Genomic DNA, 27,160 nt, shown 5'->3' on the forward strand with positions numbered 1-27,160 from the left:
GAGTTTAAGTTTTGTGAGAGAATCGAGCCCGCCTCTGTGGACATCAATGCGTTCCCATTATAGGACGCAAATAATCCAGCTTTATCGTGGGCTGCCCGTCAGACCGGGTGGGGGCGGAGGGGTCGACAGATCTCTCCACATAAGCAGCAAAGCCGTGTCAGATAAATATTCTCAGCATACTTGTTAGGGTTTGATATCCTGCTGGAATATTGATGAAGGGACTCATGTTCAATCTATGCTTCAGCCACATTATAACGAGGGTGTTAGAGCTCCACACGAAGGCATCGACAGCCCCACACGTGCGCACACGCCGGCTGAAAGCTCCACCTCAAATCGAATTAAAAACAGAAAAGCACAAAGACCGAGTGTTTGTCGAGCGTCTGACGGGTCGGACTCACAGTGCTAAGCTTGCTTGAGGTAATGATGATGCGGCGTTCGTGCAGCATGCTGGCGTAGAGCTGGAGCATGTTGTTGATGTCCACGGCCACAAAGTACTCGGTCAGGTTTCTCTGGAGATGGACAAGAACAGGAGGACATTCAGGTTGGTAACAAACTGTCCTGGCACAACTCGTTTGCAGTAAAGCGCCAACGCTACAGACTGAAGCCAGAGGGAAATGCAGCAGTTGGACTTGTACGATTGCACACACTGTTTGGGAAACTTGACAAACTTGTGCTAACTGCATCCCTTACACAGAGCCAACGTGATGGCATGTAGCTGTAAGTCCCCGCCTTAACGCTTCGAGCTGAGATTTGAATGCAGAAATCAACAAAGGACGCGAGCTCAGTTTGAATCTACCAACAGCCATGCCAGCCTGTGAACCTTGACATTAAAAGCAGAAGCACCGCAGGAGCTAAAGCTGATACAAGAGCATGATGCAATCATTTCAAAGAGTGACATGTGTATCTGATTAAAAACGATTAGAGGCAAAGATGTTCCCAGAATACAGGGATTTCTCTTTATCTCTTCTTCCTTTTCTTTTCCACGCATACTTACACTCTCAGGGATAGTTGGCAGTCCATTGATATCCGGGGCGATGAAGTAGGAGTGCTGCGAAAACACAAACATGAGGAGAAAGAAGAGGGAAGGTCACGAGCGAGGCACGGCGCTCACGCAGGAGAGAACGAGGGGAAGAGGGAGAGAAAAAGGCCGTTCACTTTGTTCTATGATTTATGGCTCATCTTCAGCTCTGTCTATATGAATTGCTGAGCTGGTGTCTGAACTGTGGCATTGCTTTTATCAGGCCTACAGAACAGAGAAAGCTCAATAGCAGCTCAGCTCCCCGTAGACACCGACTGGGGTGATGTCTCCGGTGGAAAACGGAGTCTTTATTTAAGCGTTAAAAAGGCTCGCGGAGAGCTCGTGGAGAGCTCGCGGAGAGCGCGCGTGCACGACTCGGCGCAGACGCACACTCTCGCGCACGGGTTGTTTAGAGGATCACAGGGCTGCCTGTCTCACTTTGGGAGAGCAGGGCAGGTTCAGTGTTCAGATCAAAGAGGCCTGAGAGAGGTGCTGTTTGGAGGTAGACAAACCACCAGGTGAAACACACTGTTGTGTGTCTCACACACACACTCTCCTGGAAGTACACCTGCGCTTCTCTGAGGCCTTCGACTCAACCATCTGTTGCAGCTCTTCGTTCACAGGTTAGAGTCTCTGAAACACACACTGAGACAAATCAGGTTAAAACGGATCAAAACTTTGTGTCCAACATTCAACTCTTTACATCATTTAACAGTCATTTACATTGGGAGTAAACAGCAATGAAACTCGGACACCCACCTGCACCACCACCAGCACCACCCATTAAAAGTCCACCACAGTCAGGCAGGAAAAAAGCATGGAAACTTAATGCACAGGTGTCCAACTCCAGGCCTCGAGGGCCGGTGTCCTGCAGGTTTTAGATGTCCTAGATCCAACACAGCTGATTTCAATGGCTAAATGACCTCAACATGTCCTGGGAATGAACTCATCATGTGATTCAGGTGTGCTGACCCAGGGTGAGATCTAAACCCTGCAGGCCCTCGAGGCCTGGAGTTCCCCCCACCTCTGTTTTAACGGTAAAAGGATCCGGTTTGTGTTCTGAGCTCGATCATCCGATTTCATCTTTGCCACTTTGAACGACATTATTGACGAATCCGATTCAGCGTTTCCAAAGAACGACGACCCGACAGCTCATCTTACGATCGCTTTGATGCTGAAGACTAAACTCTGCATCCACCCCAAAGTTGGGCATTTCTACGGATACGTTAAAGTCTTTCTACAAAGAGACACAGTAGATTTTATTTGCACATCATCATAATTTAATGTTATTTGAATTCTCTGCCTGGCGACAAAGAAATATTCAGTTTAGTGTAAAACAAACAGCCCTTTCACTCCTTAAATAAATGTGAGTTAAGGTCAAAAAAAATGTGAAAAACCAATTTTCACGAGTAAACCATCAGTTTGCTCCCAGCGGACGGTCACCGCGCTGGTTGAACAAAGCTCAGAAGAGATAAAGACGCAGCAAATAAACAGAAACTGGAGCAGACATCAAGGTCTCTCCCCCGAAGCTTTGTATTATTGCTAAAGCCGTATTTGTATGCATATTTTGCACGGCGACTTTCTGCAGCTGAAAAATAAAAACAAATTCGTTCTGATCGCTTAACGAGATGCGGGGTTGCTCGCCGAGACAGGAGAGCTCACGCGCAGCAAACACTAACCAGACGCTCGCTCAGCCTTAACATCCGTAAGTTCTCTTAAAGATCCTTTTGTGACTTTTTGCTGATCAGCCCAAAACAAGGTTTTTGCTTGTTGCCAAGTAAGAAACAAAGCCACGTGATTTTCCTGCCCTCGGTGATGCCTGACAGAAAACACTAAAGCAAAGGAGCGTCTCCTGTTTCCACGTGCTGATTAGAGTTACAGTTAAATCAACGACAGGCGCAGCGTCGCTGTGTTCATGTAGAGAAACACTGATGGTTAGTTTGTGGTTACGCTGCAGCTCCGATGCAGAGCTGCGAACAAATAAAACTGCACACAAATAGTCACACGTGATTGGTTGACGGCATTAGTACTTGGTCATCAGCTTTAAAGTTGAGTTAATTCAGCTCGTCGTTGGAAACCTCTACCATTACCCATCTATCATCTATGATAAAAGATAATAAATAAATAAAGTGTAAAATCGAGGACTTGGTGCTAAGGACCGCCACCCGTAACCACGGTAACTCTCCGCCTCCCTCTCCTTGTGCTCTGTGTAACTAAACAAAGTTACAAATTCGCGGCGCTGTGATAATCACAAGCCGTGCTCCTCAACTCAACCCTGCCTTTCATTGGCTGTTTGCTTGCTTATCACCCCCCCACCCCCCCTTGTTCTTTCGAAGACTTGTTTATATAAAAACATTGAAAGTGGGTTAACTGGAAAGGCATCAAGGAGATTTTTTGAGTACAATTGCCTTTGCTTTAAACATAAAGAGAAGGGAAAAAAGACTTTTGATATTCAGAGAGAATCTAGCAGTGTGGAAGGGCATTAATCATTTACAAAGTTTGATTGTTTTCCAGAGGAGAAGAAACATACACCAAGGCCCAGGATAGTTTGTTTTTGTTATATTTAAAAAGATAGCGCAGCTTATTTGGCCAAATTGGAAATCCGCAGCTCCCATGCGATTAGTATAGCAGCAGTTTCATATTTCGCCTCCTCCCTCCTCTGCCGTTCGCTCATTCCCCTCCACTCACCGGCTCCTTGCTTCGCCGATCTCTCAGTACTTGCCCAGTGGCAATATACAACTGCTCATTCTTGCACAATGAGAGAGAGAGAGAGAGAGAGAGAGACAGGGTTCACAGATGAAAGGGGACAATGATTCTTCTTCTTGGCTGCCGTGATAAAACAAAAAACACACTTTAAGGGAATAATTCTGCTTCATCAATTAAATATCAAACTAGTGGCTTCTGCAGAAAAAGAGCGAAGGAGAGATGAAGCTATCACCTCTGTTCTCTGGGGCTTCTTTTCCAATCAAGACTCAGACGGGAAGAAATGGACTCGTTAGCCTTCACAGAGATTTATTGATCGCCTCGTATTAGTCTTGTTAGGCTGTAAATTCGTATGTTTAATTAGACGAGTGTTCTTCTACAGCTGTTTGTCTAATTGGTCCGAAAAAACAAAAAAACTAAAGAGAGGTGGTCCCCGAGGGCAGAGGCTCCCACGAAACCCTTTGATCCTGTTACAGTACAGAGGCCCTAAAACTCAAATAGATACTGGAGAGAAACCATCACGCTCGTCTTAAACAGGGACGTGACAGAGGCCGAGCTGCGTCACAGGCCGGCTTTCAGCGACCGAGCTCGTTAAGCCGTTCCACTTTTTGGATAAGCGGAGACACAGCGAGCTGTGAAAGGAGGCTTCCACTTTAAACATGTCCCACTCAGGCTCATCGCACGCCAAAACAACGGTTTCCAAACGGGGTGTCAGTCGCTGTTCCCACCTACAGCATCTACTGCTCAGAGATAAACTCTCATTTAGCTCAACCTCCGCTTTCCTCCACCCTTATGTGCTCGCTTCTTCTTTGTGATTCTTTTTTAAAGTTGCACGCTGCCACAGTCACCACCTGTCCCCTCTTTCTGTCTCTGCCTCCGATAACGGGGAATACAAGATACCTACCACACTCAGGTTGACGGGCGTGAAGGGCTTTGGCACAGGCAGATCATAGAGGGAGTTCAGCACGTCGTTCAAGTCGTTTTTCTAGAGGAGACAAACAAAGAAGGAAAAGAGATGCGTGAATTTTATTTACTTGTCTTGTTGATGTCACAAGTTACGTGTCAATCTCAAACACGGCGCTGCTGCAGACCACAGGGCCGTAGGGCTCCGCAGCGTCCGACCGACATATGTTTAACGAGAAACGGCGAGGTTAAAAGACGGGCCGCAGACGCTTATTATCCGTCGGCGTTGATTTACAGCCCGAGAGCGGGCTGTCAGTAATTAAGCCCCCACCCCTCGCTGCAAAGACAGAGGCTGCAGGAAGCCGGCAGAGAACTCGGTCTGACCACAGATCAGGCCTGAGACGATCCTTCCAGCACTTACGGCTCTTTGACAAGATCACCATTCACACTCTCGGCCTCCTGCTGGAGAAATAAAAAGGAAGGACGACTGTTTGCTTCAACTTCCTCTCTGAGAACTTTGTTTTGGTTTTGTGTACGAGCCGCTGCTCGCGCCAGGAAATAAATGCGCGAGCGTTTGTGTGTGTGCGCGTGCGTGAAGTGGAAAAGAAATAGAAGCAATAGACGGCAATATACAGTAAAGGGAAGGAGGGTTAAGGAGGGAGGGGTGCAATCGAACAGCCTCCTGTCATGAGAGCCTCAATGCTCACACGCATGGTCAGCAACACGGCCTGGGGAAACAGTTCATTTACCCCTCGCCTTAAACCCTCATCGCTCTTCTGTCTTCCCTCGTCTGTCAACATCTCCCTCTCGCCTGGAACGGACAGCGGGGTAAATAGAAGCCAAATCATGCACACTAACACTTCAGTCACCCAGGAGTTCCAGCTATCCTTCTGTCTCCGTCTTCCTCGCACAAACTGTCCTGATCTGCTTTTGCCCCCCACCCCCTCCTCTCTCTTCATATTAGATTATTCTGATGAACTGCAGGAGTTTGTGTGTCTGCCATTGTCTACTTTAGACAGACACTTTGTCCTGATCGCTGTTCTCGGAGGATCTTGGAAGAAGCAGTGACTACATGACAATTGAAAGTGATCCCAAAGCTCCCTCCCCTCCCTTCAGTCTAAACAGTGGAACATCACCTACACCCGCTGCACCAGACGCTGCGCATCTCCCCAGTTTGTTGCATATTTTACATTTCCCCTCCCTCTGCTAGTACAATGCAGCGAAAAGTCAGGGGAAAAGACTTTAGTGAAGTGTGTGTGTGTGAATTCTCTTGTTCTTAACGATTTGTATTCCAGTAAATCATCAGGAAAAACTTCCAGTGTCAGATCAGCGTTTGGTCTGTGAAATGTCAACACTGTTGCCGCTAACAACAGGAAGCGAGTCGAGCCCGAGACGGCTGCTCGCCAAAGACGACGCGCGAGAACACAATGCAGGAAAACATCTCGCCGCGGTGCCGTGTTTGCGTGTCTCTCAGGCAAATCCCACTACACCTTTCCTCATTTTGTTTTCCATTAGAGCACAAGTGTAAATAGTCGACACACAGAAAAAGACCAGATTACCTGTTGTTTCGATAAGTAGTCTGCCAGGGTATTTAGAAGCTTGTAGTAGATTTCGAACCAGGGTAGGTAACTGCAAGAGTCAGAGAGGAACGTGTTAATGTGCAGCACGGGGAAAAGCTTTCATTCATTCGGTCATCAAACCGGGAGGTGACGAATCAAAGCAGGGCGCGCACGTCGCTCCCCGGTAGACGTGTGCGTTGCACGAACGGCGTGACCTGAAGAGCACACTGCACACAGGGCATGGGCTCTGTCAGAGTCGTCGTTACACTGAGGAGGAATTAAATGCTATCTCGTCCTTGTTACGGCGTTCTTTCGTGCTTTGGGCCCTCGGCATTCCAAGAATTCCCACCATGTCTGCTCTTTAAATGAGAAAACAAAAACAATGGATTCTTTAGGAAAAAAGAAAAAGCACCACAGCTTCGTGTGATGTGGAGGGATGCTATGGTTTACGAGCATGCTGCTCCCAGATGCACAGGCTTAACAAAAATGCCCCCCCCCCACTTCTTCTTATGCCTTTTGCATATTTAGAAGAAGAAAAAAAAAAAAAGCTTTTCCTTATGTAATGAATGTAAAATAAATAAATTCATTAACAAGCTCAAAAATAATTTATACTGCAGTGTTTGTGTTCGAGCTAATCACCAAGTACACCCACCATAAGCTAAAAGCATCTGCAGCATGGCTTTCTTTACAAAGTTGACATTTTCTTGGCCAAGTCGACTCGTTTCTGGGTGGACGATGGCCAACATTTTCCTTTTGGCACCAAAGCTGCGAGGCCTCGTTTAATGTTATGCAATCAAATAATAAAAACATGGTGTCCTATCAACTTATTGAATTTTTATTTCATTCAGGCTCTTAACATGCAGTTTTAAACACTGCATGTATAATGACTCCGAGTACGGACCAGCACTGCCATTAAATAAACAGAGACTCCCATTAATGCTTCATTAACTCTCCTGCATTGCAGGGCTGGGAAAAAGAATTAGTGACCAAACGAGCCGGTCAATCAAACGTGGGCTGTTTTTTATTTGATTAGCAAAACGAGACGTTGTAGTGAACGACGCCGACGATTATTTTATCGGAATTAAAAGCCTTGAATTGGCTAAAGGCAAAGTTTTGCGTCTCAGACGGTCGGCTGGAGGAAGAGGAGTTTGCAGGGCATGGGTCACTGGCTGCTCCGCAGACTGGAATTAACAGACAACTAGAAAACAATAAAGTGGACTTGATGCAAATTTTCAGATCGCATAAATCCGCGAGGGGCCAATGACGAGGAGAGGTGCAGCGAAGCGCACCAATCAGAGAGGCTGAGTGACCATTAGTCTGAAACAATCAGTCTCTTAACGCGACGATTTTGTGACATCTGCACGAAGATTTACCGCAATCGGGTCACACTTGCTGTAGAGGCCCAGTCAGACACGCGGATGTTAATTTGGTGACCGGATATCAACCTGAAGACCTATTTCTGCCACGTCAAAAGGCAAATATGTGCACGAGGGTCAGTTTACACAACTTCAGTCTGATATAAAGAGAGAACAAAGGCCGGGTTTATCTGAGCCTCGTGTTTAAAAACCAGGCTTCTGGACATTAATCCTTCATTTTTCACCACAGACGTAAATACGACAGTCGTCATGCTGCTGGTGCTGTAAATCCTCAGTTTTACAGAAAAGCGCATTATCACCGTGACGACAGCCAACCGCAAATTATCAATATTCCTGCGATAGGACGATTTTTTCCCCTTTATTCAAATGCAATCAAATGAATAAAACTTCAATGAGACACTGCTTTGCTCTCCCCCCCCCCCCCCTTCTGCTTCCTGTATGGGCACAGTGAAAGTTTGGAAAGCTCAGACAGATACTCCTACTCGTCACAGTTCATTGCTCAGATCTGTTTGTGCTTCACAAATCCTCCGATAGAGACGGAGAGGCATCTATCATTGGAGTGCTCGGTGCGTGGGGGCCCCCGCAATCTCTCCTGCCATTTTAAACACGTCTTCCCAAAGTGCCATGCACTCAGAGAATGAACCGGTTAATCTGCGACCCACTCACAGCCTTCACAGCGCTCTTCATCCCAGACTCGGACCATCTAACGGAAGACGTGTGCCTTTGGAGCTTTGGAATCGGAGCGTTGTGGACACGAAGACGCAAAAATACAAAACAAGACTTTGAAACTTTGGTGTGAGAAGAACTGCACAACCCAAGACTGAAAATGAAACAAATTAGCCAAATTACTGCTGTAAGAGAGGTACTTATTAAACCTCTGAACACTTAAAAGCAACTTTGTTGCCCACCAAGGAGACCACAGGTTGCAACACAACTCCCCTCGAAGCACAAACTACCTTAAAAAAGCCTAAGACCCAATCACAAGGACCCTCTTCTGCTGCCTTGCACCTCTGACAGGTCAGAGCAGTTTTAGCCCGGCGGTTTGAATGTTGGGGCTCATCGGTGTGGTGCAGCCTCTTTTCCTCCCATAAAGTACCTGTTGGGTGTTTAGCGTGACAGTTATTCCTGTTCCTGTAGATGGCTCTTAAATCTTATTTAACGCACAGGCACCTGTAATCGTAAGTCATCTCACACTTTGTAGACGGCTCACTGGAAGACTGCCTCACACGACTCCTTTCTGGGGTCGAGGGTTAAGTACGGGGACGAGCGAACACTAAACCAAAAGCAAGTCGAATCGATTCAGAAGCCTCAGCTGTGATATAAACTTTATTTTACTCTTTAATTACACGAAAAGCAGGCTTTGGTCATCCTGCTGGGGTGAAAACAGCAGAATTAAAAGTGCACTGTGTGTGTGTGTGTGTGTGTGTGTGTGTGTGTGTGTGTGTGTGTGTGTGTGTGTGTGTGTGTGTGTGTGTGTGTGTGTGTGCGTGTGCACATCTTTTCAGAGCCCTGCCTGGAGGAAGCCTGGTCTTTTTGGTCACGACTTCAGCGACGACACTACAAAGAGCCGTCCACATAAAACTGTCCTGCTCATTAAGACACTTCCTCCCGTAAGCAGAGGTGACAATTTTACGGTGCAGCACTCGAGCAATCACAAACTGTTTTAATGAGTCCTATTTTATATTTGGGACCTAGAGGAACAAATATAAACACGTCGGCCCGGGCCGCCGTCGTCTTGTTTCACATTTGAAACCAGACAAACTGATGTTGACTTGATGAAGAAAAAACTACTTTTATTATCTTAATTTTATTTTATTTTTTCTTGAATGCCATCTGGTATTACTAACATCTTTACGAATCATAAACAAAGATAAAGTCGCGACCGAGGACCTTGAAGACGGGAACTTTATTTCCAAATTTCTTGCACACATTTTAATCCTTTTAAACATCCTCGCTCATCGTGTCCTGACACAGCGGGGATATTTAAGATGGAATAAAAGTAAAACACTAAAAACATAACCGGGCTGCGCATTAACAATTTTAAATGAACAAAACAAACAAACAAAAAAAAAACCAACTTCCTATACATTATATTATTATAAATGAAGCGAGCCATGCAAACTACTCAGAATGCATAATGAATTTTATACATCATATGTCAAATGAATTAGCATGTCTAACTCAGCGAGAGGGACAGGGGAGCCTCTGCTAATTGGCAGCGAAGCTTCATGCATAATTATGGGCCAAGCGTCTTTGCTGTCGCACTGTGGCAGTAGCCGAATAACGAGGAGAAAAGAGAGGGAGAGACGGCGAGGGGGAGAGGGAGAGAGAGCAAGAGAGACGGAGAGGGAGGGAGAAAGAAAAACAAAGGCCATGGAAGATGGCCAGGAAGGGTGGGTGGTGTGGGGAAGAGGGACACTGTTCTTCACAGCAGCTCATCAGGGCAGCGACAAACCCACGACTGTCCATCAACAGCCACACACACACACACACACAGGCGAGAGCAGCTTTACAATAACAGAAACAGAAAAAGCCTTTGTCCTCGTCGTGCGGTTTGTTATTTGTTCGGCTTCTTAATGAATTCATTAAAAATATAGTTCTTGTACTTTTCCCTCCTCGGCTCATATTCGGTGCACAGTCCACTCCACTGAGATCGTCACTGCAGTGGCTTCTTCTCTGTCATGGCAAAGTTAATTACATCTGTAAAAACACTGTGTCAACATGCAATTACATGGGAATTAAATGATAATAGTCTTTGCCGGAGCGCAATTATGCAAAGAAAATGCCTTTTTTTTTTCTTTTCGTGGGTTTGGTGTCCTCATTTATGTGCGCTGTGATAGGAGAAATCCACCTATGAAAATATCAAAAAGTGCTAAACTTTTGGATAATTATAGGCACATCAGTAACATATTTGTGTGGGCAGATGAGACTATAAAATTTGTTATTCTGGCATAGAGCAGCTCAGTGTGAAGTGTGAGAATGAATGAAAATGCTGCCTCAAAAAATCTGTGTTCACTTCAAAGATCGGCTAATTTTTTTTTCCCTCTCCATCAAACTTGATAGATAAAAAAATAAAAACAGTTCTGCAGCGATCCATAGAATTTATGATTTTTATTTAAAGAGGGCAGAGCAAGCCTGGGTTATCTGAACGAGTAAATAAAGACGGCAACTCACACATATTCTCTTTATTTTGATGTATTTGTGAAGTGCAGTTTTTAGTAACCTCGCTGCTTATTTATGGAAATTGTGTTCAATGTTCCTACAATAAAAATGTAAAAACCTGTAAAGATGCCGAGGTTCAGGATTCATGTTAATGAAATACAAATGTAGAAAACATTTTGGGAGGAATAAGACTAAAGACACTTCACAGAGCGTGTGTGTTACCTGAGCAGACATATGCAGACCCGGCAGCCTTGGGTGAGTCGGCAGAAACCAAACCTCTGCTTGCTGTCGATGTCCGTCAGCACAAAGGTGAAATTCTGCCCCACCTGACTCTGGGAGACCCTGGGCGACAAAACGAGGGACACGTGCTGTGCACGCTCACAAAAACCTCACAAGTGTTTAGAACGAAAACACACACATTTAAGAAGCAGCACAACAAAACACAATTAGATGTAACTGGCCCAGAAAGAAGGTCTCATTCAAAAAGGAAAACTCCCTACGAGCTAAATCTCCAGTCAAGCTCCAAATCTGATGTCACATATTTCGAGTATGACTGGTACAAAAGAAAAAAACAGTGAAAAGCTTTTCCAACCCCAAGGTAAATTCCACTAAAGCTCAGTACACGCCTTCAACACTAGATGGCAGCAGCTCAGCTTCAGTAAAAATACCAAGGAGCCCTCCCTCCCTCGCTCTCTCCTTTCTGTCTTTAAAAATGGGAGTTTTTACCATGTCACTTACTAAAAATAAGAGCTGTGCTGCTCTCAGGCTGCTGATCTGATTGGACCTACAGTCCGTACAGAAACACGCTCCCTTATATTCTCAACTTTGGCCACATCTGCACTCACAGGAAATCTCACTAACCACAACTGCATCGTGTGGGCCTGTCGCTGATGACCTCATCAGCATCATCACTAATAAAACCTGTGGCTTCATCATTAATATGACAATCACAGCATTCATTTCTTGGTTTGTTTTTCTTGCTTTCTTGATTTTTAGTTTTTAAGACCATCTAAAAGACGGTCGGTGAGCTGGCGTGGACGTCATCAAGCAGTAGCTTATAGCTCCTCGTGGTATGTGCAGAGGACGTGTGCTTCAGGTGAAAGTGCTTAAAAGAATAAAACGAGGAATCGTACCTTTCCACGTCAAAGGGAAAGCAGAACTTTGGTATCGTCTGAAGGACCTCCTGCAAAAACAGAACAGAGTAGAAGGCACATCTTTAGACGCACGCACACAATCGTCACTGATGAAACCCATTAAAATCGTGTGTTTCCATATGAAAGTCTCCGGGGCTTCCGCTAAACGAGTGCTATCAACTGGCTGAACAAAATGGGGATTAATGTTGAATGTTACTGATAGCAATCTGACAAAATCTTCACATCCCAAACACTGCAGCCTGAATGCACTTAATCCAAATGAATGGGCAATATCAACCACTTCATTTGGCAGAGTGGAGAAGTTCCCCCTTTTTCCCTCTCGCTGTCTGAGGGACGGCGAGGGATCCTCCATCCACAGCTTGAATAATTAGCAGTTAATAAGTTCATCGATTATCAGGTGCCAAAGGGAGATAAAAGGACGAGAAAGGAAAGAAAGAAGAGAGGAGAAAGAGAGGGTGGTGGTGGTGGAGGGGGAGTGGGGGGGGACACGAAGGCTATGGTAGCAGATTGTAGTGACAATAGGCTAAGCAGCTCTGTGGGGTTAAGAAGTAGGAAGGGGTTACAAGCCTTCAGGGCTTTACCTCCAAACACCTCCCTTGTGAGTTAGGGGAGTGTGGAGGGGGTGGGTGGGGCGGGGGCACCTTTCCACCAGCGGCATATGGGTTTAGACAGAGAGCAGGAACAGAGCGGCGCACCATATGGGTGAGCCACTCCAGACCGGCCACAGAGCCGCCGAGCGTCCCCGCTCTGTCTGTCGCTCTGCCTGCTAACCTGGCGCCAGGTCGCTCTCTCGGCTTCGGCCAGATTCTGCCAGGCTCTGAGGCTAATCCCGGGGACTGGGTGGCCCTCTGCTATGCTCTGGCCTCTCTTGCCGTCTCTCTCTCGCTCCCTTTCTTTTGCTTGCCAGGCCGGGCCACTGAGCCCGTGGTCTGTGTCTTCTTTGTGATTGGACGCGTCCGAGCTGAGAGCGATGCTGCCGCGACTCCATTTCTCCCTGCCCGCCTCGCCTAGAGACCGCTCGGACGACAGGTTGGGTATCTGTGCTGCTGCAGGGAGCAGTCGCTGACCCCCCCATCAAAACTTAAATTTGCCACCTGGCACAGCACAAACACTCCCACGGCTACAATGAGCTGAACGGGCGTGCGCGCCGTAGGTGTTGGTGCGTTTTGAGAGGACGACGTATGTGAGCGGCTGCATGCTTCCAGGGTGGTTAAGACTCCACATTTGTGTGTGTGTGGGTGTGAGTTTAACTGTGCTATATGTTTGTATTTGCCCACATATGGAGGATGAGGGGAGGGGCTGAGGGCGAGGCACCGTGGGTGGGAAGTGGTTGTTTTTACTCATCAGGATCTGTGATAAAATCGAGAACTCAGCAAAGACGAAGGGCTCGGTGGCAGTGAGGTCTCTGTGTGTGTGCGTGCGCACGTGTACATGCGTGTGTACGCACACGTGCGTTACCGTCTCTGGGTGTGCGCGGCTGTAAAACTGTCACACACATCAGAGCTGCCATCGCTGTATGTGCTTGCTGCTATTATTAACCACTACGTACGCACACCAATATGTTGCAGAGAGCCCTCCCAGGCGCACCGCATATGGCACACACAGCCAAACAGACACACACACGCGGGCAAAGACACACACGTTCTCCTGCAAATAAAAACATTCCACTTGCCAGATTTCTGAGCCGTCGCAGCCCCGCCCACACCAGGTATCTGTGTTTGAGTGGCAGCTGAGGGGTTGCTGCGACTCTGATCTCACGCAGGACCACGAGGAAGTGATGCGTCTGTGCGTGTGTGATATGACATAAAAACAGCAGGCATGTTCTCGCTCCCCTCTATCTTTATATATATCCATCTCCATCTCTCTCTCATATATATATTCATTAAGTCTCAGACAGCATGGAGACACTGCTGCTGTCTTTAGCATTTACACCGAGTGGACGGCCGAGGATTGTGCGGCAAACCCTGAATTATGGTTTCTGATGTCAGAGAAGAAGTCGTCTCATTTCAATCATACATGTATTTTAACATTCATCTGTTGTTTTCCAATAATTGATTTGCTCTTTATTCCAACCACAGTTTGTCGTGAGGTGGCAGCAGTTTGCACACAGTCCAAATCCGAAAGATTTTCTGGTTAGAAGAAAAAGATTTGGGAATGTTTGTTGTGCTCATTAAAATAAGAGCTTAGCTGCTCGCTTTAGCTGACAGTCAGTGATTAGGTGCACGTCCAATCAGGCTTCAGTTCGATACGTCAGCGCAACTCTGACTCGTTAGCACCGATGGTCACTTCTGTCAATGACACACACTTCTTAACTATCACCATCTCGTCCCTCGTGTAGAAAGTATTAAATATAGAAACATTTTTTGATAAGTGTCCCTTTAAACTGTCATTTTTAGGTAACTGTGGTAACCATAGCCACAGATTTCTGCCTCCATCTGCAAACAAAGTAAATGGATGTTTTTTTTCATGAAAACTGTCATGTTAAATATTAGGGGCGGGACTTTCGAACATCTTTTGTTTTTAAGGCTCATTTTGTGTGAAATTTTTTATTTATGTTTGTTTTGTTGAAATCGAATCGGTGTCCCCGCTATAGAGGATATGCTGCAGATTTCACTATCACAAGTCTTCACTTGGACAGTCTTGCTGGCTGGGAACCAAAAGAAATAAGAGGAGAAAAATGCACCGTGTGCGTGCGAGTGTGTGTGTTTGAATCGACCCTTTATGCCGAGCCCAACAGTGTTGCTGTTCCAATATTTCTTTCTGTTTTAACCAAAGAAATCGACTGCTTGTATGTGATTTTCAGCTCGCAATCTTCCTTTGCCTCATCTGTCAGTCTGTATTTCTTCTTCCTACATCATACCTGCATTACAGGGAACTAAGGCATCTGCAGCTCTCTCACCATGACTGGGCCCTATACCACAGGGATATCTAAACACCAACGGCACAAAGGGGATGTTCTGCCACAGTTTCTTAGTACACTAAGCACACACGTGCGCAACCGCACACACATGTAGACACCCCCACTTGCCATTTTCCCAAGACAAAAGAAAAAGAGGCAGCTAATATATTTGCAGCTTTGCGAGAGGGGGAGGCGGGTGTGAGGGAAGAATCTGCTGCTAGGCTGGGCTTGGCAGACACTGCTGTGTGTGTGTGTGTGTGTGTGTGTGTGTGTGTGTGTGTGTGTGTGTGTGTGTGCGCGCGCTGTTTATCGTGAGTGGAGACAGGGGTATCACTCAGTGAGACAGAATGCTCTGGGTTCCCCCAGCGGACGAGCGCGCTATCACTGCACCACAACACTACAACAGCGCGCAGCAGCACTGTGCAGCTTTGCACTGCACCCCCACAGAACAGCACGGTACAGGAGGGAAGAGCAACAAACTTTGAGAGCAGGGCGACACTCTTACATTTCTACTTTAAAAAAAACAGACCTAAACTTCTCCTTTATTCCAGCTCTACCCTAATTTCTTTAGAAGTAATTGTAGCTATATATGGCTGAGCAAAACACTGGGGGCTGAGAGATTTGATGTGGAACAGATCACAATGTGTGGGCCTGACTGTCACACACACACACACACACACCTGTGCACCTTCTTCTTCTGGGCGGTTGCTAAAAAGGAGGGCGGGGTTTTCAGGATCACAGCGAGGAAAGAAAAATGCAGATTACATGCTAAAGTCAGCGTCGGCCACGTGTTTCGTTTCGAGCGTGAACTTCATGAGTAACATTCACTTTCCCATATTCTTGCACACAGACGGAGGCAGACAAGCACAAGTGTTGTAGAGAAATGTGGATGAAGGCAGAGAAGGAATGAGGGTGGAGGAGAAAAGGAAGGAGTCAGAAGGAGAGAGTGACAAAGTGAATGTCAGAAGGAAGGAAGAGGTGGAGGAGGATGGATGCAACAGCACAGGGAGGCGAGGAAAGAAAGGAGGGAATGAGAAGCAGCTTGCAGTTCATGGCCCTCTCCCTATGCAGCGAAGACTCCTCCCTGGGGGTAGGATGGGGGGGGCTCAGGACTTTAAGCCCCTGCCCTGCTTTATATTCCCCTGGCTACTGCAGCCAGATCAATGCTGCTAGCTACCCGTCTCAGTCAGCCTGGCTCAGCAGGCCCTAGAGCCTTCTAGACAGAGCAGCTTTAGGAGGCATGGAGACTGGTGGCAGGCAAATTTGTAAATGTAACACAGTTATACTTATATTAGAATCAGACCCTAAAGCATTAAATCTCAGGGCTTTCTTTGTGTGTGTGTGTGTGTGTGTGTGTGTGTGTGTGTGTGTGTTAGCCCATTACTGCAATTCAGACACACTTTACATTACTGTCAGCTGTTTTCAAAGCATGCTGGACCGTTTTAGTCTTTCACTGTATAAATTCAGCACAGCCAACGCTGTGTCCGCTTCCATTTTTTTATTTTCTTGGTCAAAGTTAATTTATTGTTTCCTGGTAATGCAATTAGAAGTGCAGACTGATTTGAAAAGGCTGCGCTGTACTACTAAAGAAAAACAAAATAACTCAAAAATAATGCGGACAAGATGTTCGCTGTGAGCGATTACCTCACCAGAGTCAGGCCTTTACAGTAAGAGTTTAACCACATGGACATCGATTAAAGCCGGGAAGACGTGCTCGAAAACGCTTCACATCTGTGCGTCGCTATGACGACACAGCTACAGAAGTGCGAAACACGCTCGGTGCGTCACAGACGGTCAGCACGAGTCATCAAACCAGTCGTGAGTTACTCCAACAGGTTAACAACGTCGGCGCTGAGTATGTAAACGCACACTATTAGCATCCTAAAAGGTACGGAGCCACAAAATACTGAAACTGCAATCAAGTAAATCTGAACTACTATCATCAAGCTACATGTTTACGTCTAAAAACCTGTAAAACGGAAATATGCTAATGAATTATTCGTCAGGAAAACTCATTTTTAGGCAAATTAAAGCAAAAAAAGAGGCAGAATCTGAATGTTTAGGAGCCTTCATACACAGTGTGACACCAACGTCTCAAAAAGCAAAATCCACAATCTCTTAACTGTAATAGATTCTTAAAATGACCCAAGTGGTCGTCTTCCTCAACGAGATGCATGAACGGGCCTGCTTTAGGTCACTTCCTGTGAATCTTTCATAAGTGCAAGAAAACAGTTTTTTGCAAGGTTATCTCGTGTGTCAAACACGCGCTATAAGACCACAGCGCTTTGCAGCAGGTAGGGACTCGGGTCATCCAGCCAGCCCTCAGCAGTCTAATGAAATAGTCAGCAGGGCTACTAACACATCAGTGCTGGAAAGCACAGTATCTAAACTCACCCTTCCTTCACCTCTTCCTCTTGCACTCTCTTGCGCCCTCTCCATCACCTCCTCTTTTCCTTCCATCCCCCCCAGCCTCCGTCCTCTTTCACCTCCCTTCTAAACCCCCCTGTCGTCATCTTCGATTGCCCCCTTCCTGCATACCCCACCTCTTCCTCGCCCTCACCGAAACCCCTCGTCCCCTCTTTCGCCCCCCTTTTCCCAATTAGTCTGTCTGTGTGCAGCTACCCAGCCGATCTCTGCCCATCCTGCCGGTGCTGGTTCGCTCACCCGGCCCCTCTGGCGAACATGACAAAGAGAGATCCTCAGTATTCAAACAGACACGCTGCTTTCAAATGCCGAATGGCAGGGTCGACCTGGGTGCAGCTTTAAGCAAAATATTCAAATTCTCAGCCTTTCTTTTTTAAGAATTTGCATGGATATGCATTCATTTGCAATGTGTAAAGGCACAAGGACAGCTGAGCCTTGGTTTGAGAGAGAGAGGAAAAAATAAATAATGCAGAATAAAAATGTGTGATTGTATGAAACCTTGATAGGGGACAGCAGTGGATTTGAAACTGTTGCAGCCGCCAAGCGACTGGCGACCCGGCGACTGCCGTCAGAGAGCGGGTCTGTGATCTAACTGTAAACAGCAAACTTCCTGAACAATTTCCTGTTTGTTCAATGAACTCCAAACTGCACCAGATACTGAAGCTTACAGGAGACTTTACTGAGACAGAAGCACAGAGAGGAGGAGACACGTAAACCCAGCCTTCGTTTGTCCAAACCAAACTAGACCGAATCAAAATTCTTGATTTTTGTGGCCTCCTGTACAAACACCTCGTATGCATTGTTCAATCAATTTTCTAAACCAATAGATTGAGAAAAGGAACAAAAGATTAATCTACTGTCAAATTATAGACTACAGTATATTAATGCCGTCCTTTACAAGTATCAAGCAATCAATACAAGTAACTTTTTCCAATAATGGCTACCGAGCCACTCCATCTTCCTGAATGATTCAATTATTTTCTAGGCAGAAGATAAAAACTGTGGTGGTCGCTGTAAAGTGTCGTCTCAGGCAGCTCGTGTCCAACAACTGAGCGCCGAAAGAAAAAATGGAAAAGTGTTAATCAAGTTACAGAAAGAGGCGAGGACGCCCTTTGACCTTTAAGTTCGGCGTCCATGAACGAGTCTATGTTGGGGCTCATTGTCGTAAATGCATTTCCTTATCTGGGGGAGTTTCGTGTCACGATTCCAAGATGTCTCCGCTTACATTTTCCAGGCAGCTCATCAGATTGGAGATGCCCGATGCAAACACATGTAGAGGGGAATTTTTCAGCAGATGCAGAGCACGGACAAGACAAAGAAGAGGACTGAAACGACAGGGAGACGGGGGAGATGCCAGATTTAGCGATGGAATAAAAAACCTAAAAAATGAGAGAGAAGAGCGAGGAGACGAGCAGAAGAACAATGGGCAGAGGCAGAGCTTCCTCTGGCCGCTGCAGACCTCAGACCCTGCAGAGATTCCTTTCATTAGGCTTTAATAGTATGCTGCCGGCTTGCCATTCTGACCTGCACTCTGTGCCGGTAATAAGAACGGCCTTCAGAGCCGGACCAAAGCAACAGAGCTGCTTGAGAATAGTGGGGGAAGTGGGATGGCGAGGCGGTGGGGAGAGAGGTGGAGGGGCACATGAGCCTATAAAGTGCACTTTCAAATTGACACGGGGGCGTTACATTTTCACATTCTTGCTCGCTCTGCCCCGGCTGATTGGAGAGGGAGATGGAGGGAAGAAGGAGTTTTGCCCTTCTGGATTTTTTTTCTAATTCCCTCTACGAGTTCCTGTTCCCAGTGACCCCCTCTGGTGCAGCGCGTCTCGACTGAAGGAGGTTATTTTTGATTAACAACATCCCCATGTTGTCAGAGCCACTGCTCAGATGGTGCTAAAGCTGGCAGACTGATCCTGCGGCCTTTTAAAGCACCTACCAACACCTGACAGTTGCATTTGCCTATTCCTACTATATGTGAATTTGCCACCTCTACAGCCGGAGACACGCTTTGGGGTTGTGTCAGGAAGGGCGTCTGGCATAAAACTCATCCAAATCAAACAGTGAAGCTACCTGCTGTGGAGACCCTCTGCAGTAAACGAGCAGCCCAAAGTACCATAGCAAGAATTAAAAAAAGACTCTGTACTTCAGGACTTCAAAAAAACACCTAAAGCGAGCACCCCTCGACTAAAAACGTGGCGTCACGTTGAATTCACGAGCAGATTGTCCTCGGTAATATCCGACAAGGGGAGGAAACCGTTTCTCTGATTGGTTTTCTACATTTGTAGGACACAACACACACGCAGGATGAATTCAGTTATAAGTCAGTAATAATAAAATACATGACATCCCCTTAACCGCCGTCTGTCCAACCCCCAAACTCGCTCCATGGCCAACAGCTGTAAATGAGTCACCTCCAATTTTAAAGCACTCTACTGGGGTCAGTACATGGCATCTACTGTATTACACCAATTTATTTTCAGTTTATTCCTCAATGGGTGCATTTATGTTACGAGGAGGGGGGGGCTATTGCTTGGAGAGCGGCGTCAACAATAACACTGCACATTATTCCAGTGCTAATACCCTGTCCTGCTGATGTCCTGTCTACATATCACAGATGGGCTCAGACAGGGGAGAGCAGCAGTATTATGCCTCTGCTGAGATCTTCCACTGAATATATAACCACGTGATAGGGAGTGAGACATCTCCCCCTAACACACACACACAGACACACACACACAGACACAGACACACACACACACACACACACACACACACACAGAGTTTTGGGCCAAGAGAGCTGCATATGCCCCAAACATACAAGCATGGGTTTCATTAATGAAGTGCCAGGAGGAGAGGGATATAGAGAGACAGCGTGTGTGTGTGTGTGCGCATGTGTGTGTGTGTGTGTGTGTGCATGTGTGTGTGTGTGTGTGTGCATGTGCACTGAGCAGCCGGGGGGGGATTTCCTTCTTTAAGCTTTCAACTCCCACCGGGCTTAGCTCGACTGTATGAACCCTGATGTGGGCCTGCCTCTAACACATGGCGTCACACACTCTCGACACACGCGCGCGCGCGCACACGCACGGACTAACACACAAACAGAATGTATACACTGAAGCTCAGCAGGGGAGCAGTAGTGCAACACCGGCTCCTAAACATTTGGCGGTGGACGTCTCATTGACAGATGTACAAGGAATCTAGCAGAGAGGGTCAGGTCATCGCTGCGTCCTCCTCTTCCTCCTTCTCCTCTCCATCCTTCTCTCCCTTTACACCCCATTCATTTGTCATTTTTGCCATTTCTGTCTCTGACTGGTGGCTGCTGGTTGTGCCTTGTATGGGGTAGTTAAGGGAAGAAAAAAAAAAGCATGCCCAATTAAGCCACATTGTTGTGCGTGTGATAGCTCTCCTGGCAACAGCGGTATGCAGTTCGAGTAAGCCTGTCGTCTACAACCATAAAAAAAGAGACTTTCCTGGTTGACAGGAGCAACCTGTTTGCAAGTGTAGAGCATTCGTTTCCTCATCTGTGAGTTCGGCCATAACACACAAAGAGTTTGGCAGGATTCTCACATTTTTTGGAGAAGATGAGAATCTGAGGGTCTCTTTAAAGCCAGAACTCATCGGCTGCAGTCGGCAGACTCTGGAGATTACGGCCGGTATTTGGGGACTTCTGGGTAGCCAGGCCAAGACTTCCTGTTTCAAGAGGAGGTCACAGGTTTACGACCGCAGATAAATTTATCATCAGACGATAGCAAGCACCAGACATCCATGGATGTTCATTTCTGGGCTAAAAAGAGAAAAAATGACTCGTTTCTGCTTAAATTTAGTCGGGAGGTGAAAGGACGCTGTTGAAAAGTGGAGGGCTTCAAGTTTAATGGCAGCACAACCAATTACTGCCTGAAAATTATCACTGTGATTATTATAGCTGTGTATATGTATATGAGCTGGTTCGCATGGGTCTCATTCTTTTGCCTGTCCAGAGTCTGTCTGGATGCGACTCTGCAGGGACTCTGAGGAGCATCCTTTCAGTTTTCAAACACATTTAATGACGTCTTTTTCTAAAGAAAAGCCGTAAACTTTTTATCCAACGTTGTGTTGGCAGCGTCTCTTCAAAAACAATCAAAGCCCGTCCAGACACGGCGGCTCAACACAAAAACCAAAAGTCTTTTTAAAATGCGACGACGGAGATTCATGTGCAGAACCTGTTTGGAGATAGCAGCACGTTACCCTGAACAAAGACCTCCGATGACCCGTGCAGCAGGAGGTGGAAGGATGTTTTGTCACGTCGCTAAAACTCTCCCGGTTCCCCGTTTCTAAATTTCTGTTCCCTCGCCGTGGCCACGTGTGCAACAGCTGCCTCCAGCACAGCTTCCCGGCTTGCACGTATAAAATGGAGGAATATAATAAACTTACTAGTTTATTCTTCCTAAAGTGAATTCAGATAATGTACAGATTAACTGCATACATCTGTGTATGCAGCTGAATCCACTACTCTTCACTTGCAGGTTGGGAAACAGCCAACAGTTCTTTCCTACCGATTTCTTTTCGCCAGTCATTCGCCGATATCGGAGAGATGTGAGCAACGGGGCGTGAAAACACTTCCCCTGCTCTCCTTTTCCCTCTCTACTACTCTTCTTCTCCCAGGAAGGCAGCCCAGAGGTCAGTGCAATCAAGACCCATGAGCAACAAAGGGCCCCTAGTTAGGCGTCCAGCTCAGTGCCTGAGCCAAAGGCCAGCTTAGTGGGGCGAGACTGTCCATTAGGCAAGACCCTGGAACACCCGAGGGATGTGAGGTGAAAAGGGTTAGAAGGAAGAATAAAAACAGTATCAACCCAGTCACACACACACACACACACACTCTCAAAGACATACACAGATCATATGAGGCCTTGTTTGACACTGCTGTCAGGGTGCAGTGAAGGGGAAAGACAAGGCCCTGTGACACGCTGAGCATCACACACACACACACACACACACACACACACACACACACACACACACACACACACACACACACACACACACACACACTTACATCTCTCCATACGTGTAAACCAAAGAAGGTAATAATTTCCATGTTTTTACAGACTTTCACAGCTTTGAGAGCCGACCATGTGATCTACAACAGTGCCTCCAACCTCCGTCGCCGTCTTCTCCTTTTACACTGATCTAATTCAAATTTTCCTGTTATTATATCCATCTGTTCTCCTACTGCTTTTCTATTTTGCTCCACTGGGCATCAACCGACAGCAACGCATCATCGTCTCGAAGCATGTCTGGGCCCTGCCACCCAACCTTCGCACACCCACAAGGACTCCTTCACCACCGCTCTCGCCCACTTTATCCTCCTCTCCTTGGGGTCAACCCTCAGTTCCCTCAGGGCTGAAGTCACCAATCATGTCCACCGGTTCCTACGCTTTACCTCCATCCCTCAGACCGCTGCTGTCTCACCAATCCAATCGACCTCCCTTTCCCTGCCTCCCCCACCCAGGGCCAAGTCCACAGAACTGTGGCCACCAATCACGGCGTGTCAGGCAGCCGGTCCTGATGGAGCACGGTGTCAGAGCAACGCTGAAAGCTGCCGAGGATGAAGCCTCGAGAGACCGCTGCCTCTCTTCGCTCTTTTTCTTCCTCTGTCTGTCCCTCCCCTTCTTCCTGTCTGGCTGATGACTCGGTGAGCTTTCCAGCAGAGACAGATATACGGGACTGTGTGAAGGGGAAACACGTCAAGTTTAGCCTGAAGTCATGACATCTCAGTGACAACGGTGGTCACAATTAAAAAACCACAAAGACGATAGCTCTATGAGGCTTTACATGTCAGGGTGAAAACAACACAGTCATCTTTACACTGGGATGAACAACAACATTACAGTTTACACTCTCTCATTAACATTCAATTAAATCATTGCAAATGCAGAAGCAGTGTGTAGTGCAGTACACTGGTTTTCTGTAGGACTGCATCAGTCAGACATGTTTGTGAATAATCTTTAGCTGACTGAGGTTTGTGGGCATTTGCCCTCATTTCAGTTTGAGTGTGTCCTCGCAGCACTTTCATCTTTCTTCCCCGTTTCAGCCGTTCGGTCGTAGATCTGCTGCTGTGCTTGCCGTTATTTCCTGTTTTATGACCCAATTTTAGGCCATACTTTAACTGTCTTTAATACAAAGAGGTTCATGGTCAACTCAACGACTCCAACAAGCCCAGATCACCTCCTCTCCTCACACCACCGTGCTTGACGATTGGTGCGAGGTGCTGGTATGCCGTAAGGTTGGGAGATTGGACGAATATATCGACAATCGGCGATAGGCCGAGCCCTTCACCCATCGTTTTTCAAGAGCCATTTATTTATTTGTCCAAGAGTAAGTTTGCTAATAAGGTTGGTTAATAAGGAAAATAACAGCGCTGTTTTAACGGCAGCGTCTCCAGCTAGAAGCAAAAGCAGCGATTCATTTACTTAAACTCATAACAGAAAGAAAGAACGGCAGCAGCCTGTGTTCAGAAAAACCCCCAAAACATTTTATTTAAATTAAAAAAACACAATGGAGAGGAGGGAAACAACAAATACAAGATTAAACAAAAAAGTGGTCTCTTCCAGCACACGTTAAAAAAAAAATCTCTGATGTAAAGTTCAGTCTTTCGTGTGATTTGGCACATTTAAAAAAAAAAGAAAAAAATCCAAAAAGTAGCTGCATTATAAATCTCATCTCTCTCATCTACATTAATACTGAAACAAACAAGAAGAGAAGGTAAAATATTCCCTCCAAACAAAGCTTAGAAATTCTAAATGCGCAAATCAGCCCGTGCATGGTTACGTTGCTCCGCCCATTAAAAAGTCAGCGCCTGTGCGAGTATATCGCCTATCATCGGTTATTTATGGAAGCATGTTTCCGCCACTAAAAAGTAAAAAACAAATCCATAACTCGATATTCTGAGTTATTTTCTCGAAATTTCAAGCTAATGAGTCGAAATTTCGAGTTATGGATACTTTTTTTTTTTGGCAGAAACGGGCTTCCATAGGTTGTTGGACTGACGATTGTTGGTTGGAAAATTTTTATATATCGCCAAACCTTAATATGCCGTGTTTGGTTCATGCCAAACGTAGAGGCGTATCATGACCAAACGTCTCCACCTTGGACATCCATCCTTCGATCGGATGAAATTTTGCAAACCTGATCTGTGAATCCACACAAAGACAGCAGGTCTGTCCCGAGGAAACAAAGCGCATTTTAACTTAAAACTGCATGGCAGCAAAAAAACGCACACAGTGAAGAGGAAAAGTACATTAATTTCTCCACAGAATAAGTCCCAGAATGCATTTAATAAAAACCTGATTTCTACATAGCGATGTATCAAAGCACAGATATTTCCTTAAAATCGAATTTGAACCGCAGCCTTGGCATAAATGAAAAACAGCATGTTTTACAGTCAACTCGATGCAGTTTGTAGCAGGAAGATCAAAGCTTCCTTATTACAGTAAAATGTGTGGAATAGCCACGGAGAGTTAACATCAACCTTAATAGTTAAAAGAAGGCCTTGCAGTAAAAACTATTCATAATTCAATATTTCCTTTATTTCTCTCTTGATATTATGCTGAAACCAGAGTGGATGAAAAAAAAAAAAAGATACTGCGTGTGTATAATTTGCAATTTCATGCAACAGTGGCTCATGAGGGGAAATATGAGAGAAGGATTGTGGAAACGTGAAGGCTGATGAACCAGAGGGGAGCGTAAGGAGAGGACGGACAGATCTGCGTGTGCAGAGATGGAGATGATGCGACAGTCACAACAAGACAGAAAAACCATCATTACAAACATAAGATAAGACCACTCAGGAAATCGACTCAGCCGTGGATTTCCTGAGAATAACAACAACTAGTTTCAGTTGCCACAATCATCTTCAGCAGATATGAAACAGCCCAACACAAACCTTTAAGCATACGTGCAAATATCTATTATTAGTGACAAAAGGAAAACAATTCTCTTGATATCAAATGATATGGATAGCAGAAACACTCCCACTGGGGGGGTACTGGGTCAATTTGGATTTCTGTTTCGAAGTTACTAAAAATAAATCAGACTTTTCCAACCAATAGCTGTCCAGGTGAGTGGACTGGTGGAGATGCATCGACTCTTCTCTGCTCTGGGATCCTTGTCTCATCGTTTTTCCAGACTTACATAAATTTAAGTCTTAAACTTTTCGTTCCCCGAGTTGATTCACACGTTTCATTTTATGCAAAGCTTAACGGGCTCGACTACGTGACTATTTGTTAAACTGGTTAACTAATTAAACAGAGTGAAAGTAAAAACAAGGAAATAAAACTGCAGCGTTGGAGATGGAAAACTGAGTTTTACACTCGAAAGTAGAGCAATTTGCAGAAGGGAGTGTCCGAGTGACTAACTTCACATTTTGAAATACGGTGGAGCTGCTGACAGTTTCTGCAAGTTGGTCCTCTGTTGGTGGAACTTGCTGAGTGTTTATCATATTATCCTCTGTTCTTTACACAGAAGTGGGCCTTCTATACCACACTGTGGTGTGTGTGTGTGTGTGTGTGTGTGTGTGTGTGTGTGTGTGTGTGTGTGTGTGTGTGTGTTTCACTACTTTGGGATGAGATCTGAGAGGAAACAGACAGATTTCCATCTGTCTGCTTCATTTGCAAAAAAGAAGAAAAAAAAGTCCTTCTTATGATTCAAATATATGCTTTAGCCACCTCTCTCTCCCCTCCTCTCTCCCTCCCTCCCTCTCTCTCCCCTCTCTCACTCCCTTCCTCTCTCTCCCCTCCCTCCCTTCCTCCCTCCCTTCCTCTCTCTCCCCTCCCTCTCTCTCCTCCCTCCCTTCCTCTCTCTCCTCTCCCCTCCCTCCCCTCCTCTCTCCCCTCCCTCCCTTCCTCTCTCTCCCCTCCCTCCCCTCCTCTCTCCCCTCCCTCCCTTCCTCTCTCTCCTCCCCTCCCTCCCTTCCTCTCTCTCCTCCCTTCCTCTCTCTCTCCCCTCCCTCCCTTCCTCTCTCTCCTCCCTCCCTTCCTCTCTCTCCCCTCCCTCTCTCTCCTCCCTCCCTTCCTCTCTCTCCCCTCCCTCCCTTCCTCTCTCTCCCCTCCCTCCCTTCCTCTCTCTCTCCCATCCCTCCCTTCCTCTCTCTCCTCCCTCCCTTCCTCTCTCTCCCCTCCCTCTCTCTCCTCCCTCCCTTCCTCTCTCTCCCCTCCCTCCCTTCCTCTCTCTCTCCCATCTCTGCTTCTCTCTGTCCAAATGGCATCTGTGGATGACCAGGGCACAAGTCTCAGGGGTTGATAGAGAAATCGTGTTGGGGGGAGAGAAGGAGCGAGCACCTCTCGCTTCACATTTCCCTAGCACCACCCCGGCATGCCAGCCAGCCTGCAGTCTGTTCTCCTTTGAGCTTTCTATTCTACCACTGAACAGGAGAAAAAAATCAATTCATATTTCCATAATCCACACTCCTGTCTGTCTGCATGTCTTTGCCTCTCCCCCTCCTTCCATCCCACTCTCTCCCTCTCTCCCTCTGTCTGTCTTCCTCCCTCTACCCCTTCTCCCCTGGGGTAGACTAACCCCTCCACCCTGATCCTACGGCCTACAAATGTCATTACGCTGAGCAACAATAACGGCCTAAACAAAAGGAGGCCTCGCTCTGAGCTGCGAGCCCCTCTGCAGAGATCGCTGGCTGCTGCCGCCATATGCCGGCCAGCTCGGGCCACAGAAAGAGAGCGAGACTGTGGCTACAGAGGACTCCAGCCTTCAGAGCCACAAAGGAGGAAAGGAGCCTTAATCCTGGTAATGAGGCCCGTGAATACAGCCTTTATGTATACGGGGGAAAGGGCCAATCCCTCTGTACACAGCAGGCTAACTGGCCATCTTAAGGGCCATCTTATCCACACAAACGATCTGGTCGACAACAGAATGAAAGAAAAGCGAGGTTGCGGGGGGCTAAAAAGGACAGCCACGCTGGAGAGGATGCACGA

General features: G+C 46.5%; 1 protein-coding gene across 4 annotated transcripts in view; it reads right to left on the reverse strand.

The window, feature by feature from the left end:
* The window catches only part of dennd1b (DENN/MADD domain containing 1B), a 93,275-nt gene that overhangs the window by 43,190 nt on the left and 22,925 nt on the right, over positions 1–27,160 (reverse strand). For 2 of the 4 annotated variants that reach the window (XM_084910392.1, XM_084910390.1), the window contains 7 exons: positions 11,855–11,904; positions 10,944–11,063; positions 6,184–6,253; positions 4,626–4,706; positions 3,707–3,766; positions 995–1,048; positions 399–509 (listed from right to left, as the gene is read on the reverse strand). In XM_084910392.1, the coding sequence (XP_084766518.1) occupies positions 399–509; positions 995–1,048; positions 3,707–3,766; positions 4,626–4,706; positions 6,184–6,253; positions 10,944–11,063; positions 11,855–11,904 (546 nt within the window). The remainder of the gene's footprint in view (positions 1–398; positions 510–994; positions 1,049–3,706; positions 3,767–4,625; positions 4,707–6,183; positions 6,254–10,943; positions 11,064–11,854; positions 11,905–27,160) is intronic. The other 2 variants (XM_084910391.1, XM_084910393.1) reach the window with 2 other exon arrangements.

The sequence above is a fragment of the Perissodus microlepis genome, chromosome 17 (assembly GCF_051167445.1).
Source record: "Perissodus microlepis isolate ML-2025 ecotype Zambia chromosome 17, ASM5116744v1, whole genome shotgun sequence".
Lineage (NCBI taxonomy): Eukaryota > Metazoa > Chordata > Actinopteri > Cichliformes > Cichlidae > Perissodus > Perissodus microlepis.